The 4,991-nt window shown below is 34.0% G+C and overlaps 1 protein-coding gene across 1 annotated transcript in view; it reads left to right on the top strand.

The window, feature by feature from the left end:
• LOC106878233 (ras and EF-hand domain-containing protein homolog) overlaps window positions 1-4,991 on the top strand; it is a 99,828-nt gene extending 94,837 nt beyond the window's left edge. The window contains exons 16-17 of the mRNA XM_052965895.1: window positions 879-955; window positions 4,023-4,991. Coding sequence (XP_052821855.1) covers window positions 879-955; window positions 4,023-4,128 — 183 coding nt within the window. The 3' untranslated portion in view covers window positions 4,129-4,991. The remainder of the gene's footprint in view (window positions 1-878; window positions 956-4,022) is intronic.

Raw genomic sequence — 4,991 nt, 5'->3', positions numbered from 1 at the left:
AAAACAGCAAATTTAAAAAGAAAAAAGCAAATAAAACGAAGAAAAAAAAAGAAAATGAAAAAAGCAAATTTAAAATGAAAAAAGCAAATAAAACGAAGCTATGGCTTAATCAGCCAAAGGAGTAAATGTAAACAACTGAATACTTGTCAGTGATTGGTTGAAATTATCGAAATAAGACAATTTTTTACATGAAATAAATTCGAATACAAAAATATTTTTCTGTTCTATAACACAAAATAGATAAGTATACGAAGTTTGAAAGTCTTTCGGTACCAAAAAACACTACGTAAAACATTAATGAAAAATGTGGCCCCCGTTTTAAAAAAGATCCAACTGTTCCCGATTACAGGGGTTAATATTGTATTCGCAAACGGTATTGGAAATATATGCGCTTAAGCTGAACATGAAAGTAACAAAATTACAGAAAATACTACAGATATAATAAGACTATATAAGCATATATTTTAGAAAATTCATTAACATTACATACAAAATGTAAACATGAAAATGTTAATCCCGAAAATTGTTCATTTCATTTATTTGTGGTGAATGACGGATGAGCTTGATGTAATGGAGGTGGGGTTAGAGACAGAGGTTATCATTATCATAATAAATTAGTAGAACCAAGATACTTTACTCGTTATTGCCTCACACTTAAAGAAGTCTGTGGTATCTGAGGAAGTAATGTACTAATAACAGAAGGGTTATCAATATCACTAACCGGCTTAACAGCTGATCGAACGGCTGCTGAGTTTGGACCGTTGTATGACGGAGGAGCACACACACACACACAAATACGTATCAATAAAGATATGCTCCAAGTAATGTCTATCACATAAAGTACATTGATATATTATATATTTCTGTTCTTTTTCCAGACATTTGAAGGTCTTTTTATTGAAACAAGTGCCAAGGATGGAAACAATATTAACGAAGCAGTATTAGAGTTAACAAGGTATTATTTCCTCTATGTTGTGTTTCTAGTGTGTACAGAGCGGTGTACTTAGGAAGCTGTAAACGTTGATGTTCTCGTTGTTGTTTAGTTATACGTCAACCAGTGGAGGCGCAATGGCCCAGTGGTTAGGGCAGCGGACTCGCAGTCATAGGATCGCGGTTTCGATTCCCAAACCGGACGTTGTGAGTGTTTATTGAACGAAAACACCTAAGAGCTCCACGAGGCTCCGACAGGGGATGGTGGCGAACCCTGCTGTACTCTTTCACCACAACTTTCTCTCACTCTCACTTCCTGTTTCTGTTGTACCTGTAATTCAAAGGGTCAGCCTTGTCACACCGTGTCACGCTGAATATCCCCGAGAACTACGTTAAGAGTACACGTGTCTGTGGAGTGCTCAGCCACTTGCACGTTAATTTCACGAGCAGGCTGTTCCGTTGATTGGATCAACTGGAACCCTCGACGTCGTAAGTGACGGAGTGCCAACAATAATAGGTCAACCTAATGGTTAATACTGTACTACATATCTTTTCTTATTATGGGTAGCCAGGACTTTTTATTTATACCTTCTTCTTAGTAGAATTTCAGACAGACTTTTCCTGCTGTTTCTAGCGGGTCGAACAACCACAAGATAAATGGGAGCTTTGCCGTTATCTCAAGACCTACGGGATTTAGCAGCCATACTTGCCGTAAATCATACGACATTGTCTTTAAAAATAGGAAGACACATTGAGTAATAGGAAGACACATTCTAGATAGGTTACCTGAAATTAAGACAAATGACCACAGGTGAAATTACTTTCACCACAGGTCTACCTATTGAGCAATTGCTGAGGGCTAAACAGCAACGTTGAGGTTCCTCATCCAGTAATTTCTATATTTGTTTACCACTCGAGGTTATATTAATTAATTCATTTTTTATTGTTTATTTATAGTGCTTACTATTGTATTTATTTTTATTTTATCTATTTTCTAATTTATGTTCAGGTATTATAATACATTACCTTTGGTTTTTTGCTTTAATTTTCTCCTAGCGTCTCTAATAAGAAAAATATATGATCTCCCCTACATTTATATAATTATATAAAGTTCCCTCCCTTGACGTACATTTTCGATTATAAAATACATCCTTCACCGATCGCTTGATGATAGTTGGTGATTTTGAGAAGACGTGGGTATGATGAGATTTCAGTTCATATTTGAATCCTTTCACTTCATTTCATATGTGAAAATCCATGTGGAATTCAGATTGTCCACAAACCAGATTTCTTCTCTCTTCCCAAAATCTGTTATCACTTACAAACTGTAGCGTTACATTTCCTTTACTCTTCCATATGGCTTTGAGAAAAGCATAAACGTCAAAACGCATTTAATCTGTGCTATGTTATCAAATAGACAAAACTCCATTACGGCTGTCAAAAACTATAGAATTAAGTTCATGTCTAGCTGTCCTAGTCCACAGTCTATATTGTTTATAGCAGTCTCTTGTTAACTCTTCATGCTGCATATAACCGTTCTTAGATATAAATTTATGTGACTGTTTTCAGTCAAAAAAAAAAAAAATTATTGGGAAGGCAAGGGAGAATTAACCAGTGACGTCTTCTACGCGAAGAACATATAAGTTAAGAACCTCTTGGTTTAAATAATGTACGGAATCAAGCAATTTTGATGAACTAAAATTACTTCTATAATGAGGAGAAAATTGGTAACTAAATGATTAAATTGGTTCGAATAAGCAAGGGAAGCAACTCCGGATTCAAAATTGATTTAAAATTTAATGGAGATACGAAAGTGGAGAATAAGTTTTACTATCGAAATGTATATTGAAAATTCAGGACACATTTCGATCTTATTGCACCACTTCAGATCTACTACTCAATAACTGTCCGCAACTAATACACATGCAGCTGTCACTGGTTAATACTGTGGCAACCATCAAGTATATACTGTTTTCCTTAGTGATATTCTATGTAGCGTATTGTATATAACTGACGGCAGCAAATTAATATATTCGACTAGATTAGGGGTGAATGTATGAACAAAAGTTATCAATGAGCGTATAAATACTAGATGGATATTCACGAAAGAAATGTAGTATCAATAGAGGTAGCTGGTGTATGGATGTGTTGGCATAAACATGAAGAACGATCAGTATACATATGAATATAAAGAAGGATTAGTATTTTGGTGATAAATAGAAAGATATGTATATCTGAGAGTTCTTTCTATACAGTACCTCACCGGAATTATATCGAATGGAAAATATTATCGAGGGGAAAAAGATAAAGGGATAAAAATAAGCAGATGAAATGGTAGTAGGAAATGACGTATTATAAAGTATAAAGGAAGTGGCGTTAGAATAGGACCAATAAAATCAAGCTAAATATATATTGAGATTGAGTATATATATATATATATATATATATATATAATTTGATTTGATTTGATTTGATCTAGTTTCAGCTCATGAGCTGTGGCCATGCTGGGGCACCGTCATTTGGTGTTGCTACATAATTTTACTTCACTAATTCTTTTTAGAAATTGACATTTGGTGCATGAGGGAGTTTGATGCCGCTGCCCTCATCTGCACTTCCTACTGTGAAGTTGGTTCATCTGGGACACTTGACAGTAAGAGGTCCAGTTTCGTTTTGAAAACACGTACATCCACCCCATGAAAGTCTCTCAGGTCCTTCAGGAGGATATTAAAGAGCCGTGGTCCCCTAAAGTCCTGGCTGTTGCAATATCTTTCTTATATCTTGATAGCAAATTTGGAGTCCTTGGCACTATGCAGTGGCGCCCTGTTCTAGCATTAGTGTAACTCTTGATATAAACTGAACTATATGCTACGATACTATTAGTCTTAGAAATCAACCTAAATATAAATATCAGTTGCAATACTGAATTGAAGTATTCATTTTGTATTCATCCCAAAATTTATTCTACTTTACGCCAGTCATAATTTGGGTTTGTATAGAGGTACGTTTATATAATATATATGAGGGATAATGTACACTTCAGATACGTTTGTAACTTAACACTCTATATATATTTTCCATTTACATCATTGCAGGTTATTACGCACAAACGAAGATTTAGAAGTTCGTTCTGTTGGAATGCGTTTGTTTGAAATGAGAAATGAGCCAACGAAGAAACCTGGCATCTGTTGCAAGACTTGATGTCGTAAAAGACCCAGAATAAAAGTGTTTGATATATATATATATATATATATATATATATATATATATATATATGGCTACCATGTGTAAACCACCCGTTTTATTACCCATTATATATATATATAGTCACACGTATGTATACATGTACATACATACCTGTATAGATGTAAAGAACAAGGGTATTGTTTTTTTCGCGTAAAATACAAAAGACGTTATAATACATACGTGCATATATACATACGTACATACAAACATACACACGCACACACACACACACACACACACACATGTATGTATGTATATATGTATATTCATATAATATATTTTCTGTGTATAAGTTATTTGCATGTATTTGGAACTTTATACATTTGTAACAACACCATTTCCAATATGGTACATTATTCTCGCTGTTACGTAAATCGATATGTGTATCGGGACGCATTTTGATTTTAGTCTTGGTGAATTTATAATATATACCTCCATCTTCCTAACTGCAGGCAGAATATATATATACACATGCACATATGCGTCTGTATATATATATATATATATATATATATATATATATATTAATAACTAGTAATAACAATTTTGATAATCATCATGAATCTGACAAAGTATCAATCTGTAGATATTATCACAAATCGAAGGGAGAACGTTCTCATTGGTTCCGATTCGATCTCCGGTTATTATCATTTCGGTTCCCTTACATTGGGAAAATGCATGAATCTCATTAATTTCTTTCCCTCCAACAATTGCCAATCTCTAATTAACATACTTTTAACGGAAGACGTGTGATTGTTTTTTTTTTCCTATGTAAGGCAATGTAGAAACAATTGTCTTGACAACATTATAGGAGAAAA

This window comes from Octopus bimaculoides, chromosome 2 (genome assembly GCF_001194135.2).
Source record: "Octopus bimaculoides isolate UCB-OBI-ISO-001 chromosome 2, ASM119413v2, whole genome shotgun sequence".
NCBI classification, from domain to species: Eukaryota; Metazoa; Mollusca; class Cephalopoda; order Octopoda; family Octopodidae; genus Octopus; species Octopus bimaculoides.
This window is presented reverse-complemented; position numbering and strand designations above follow the sequence as displayed.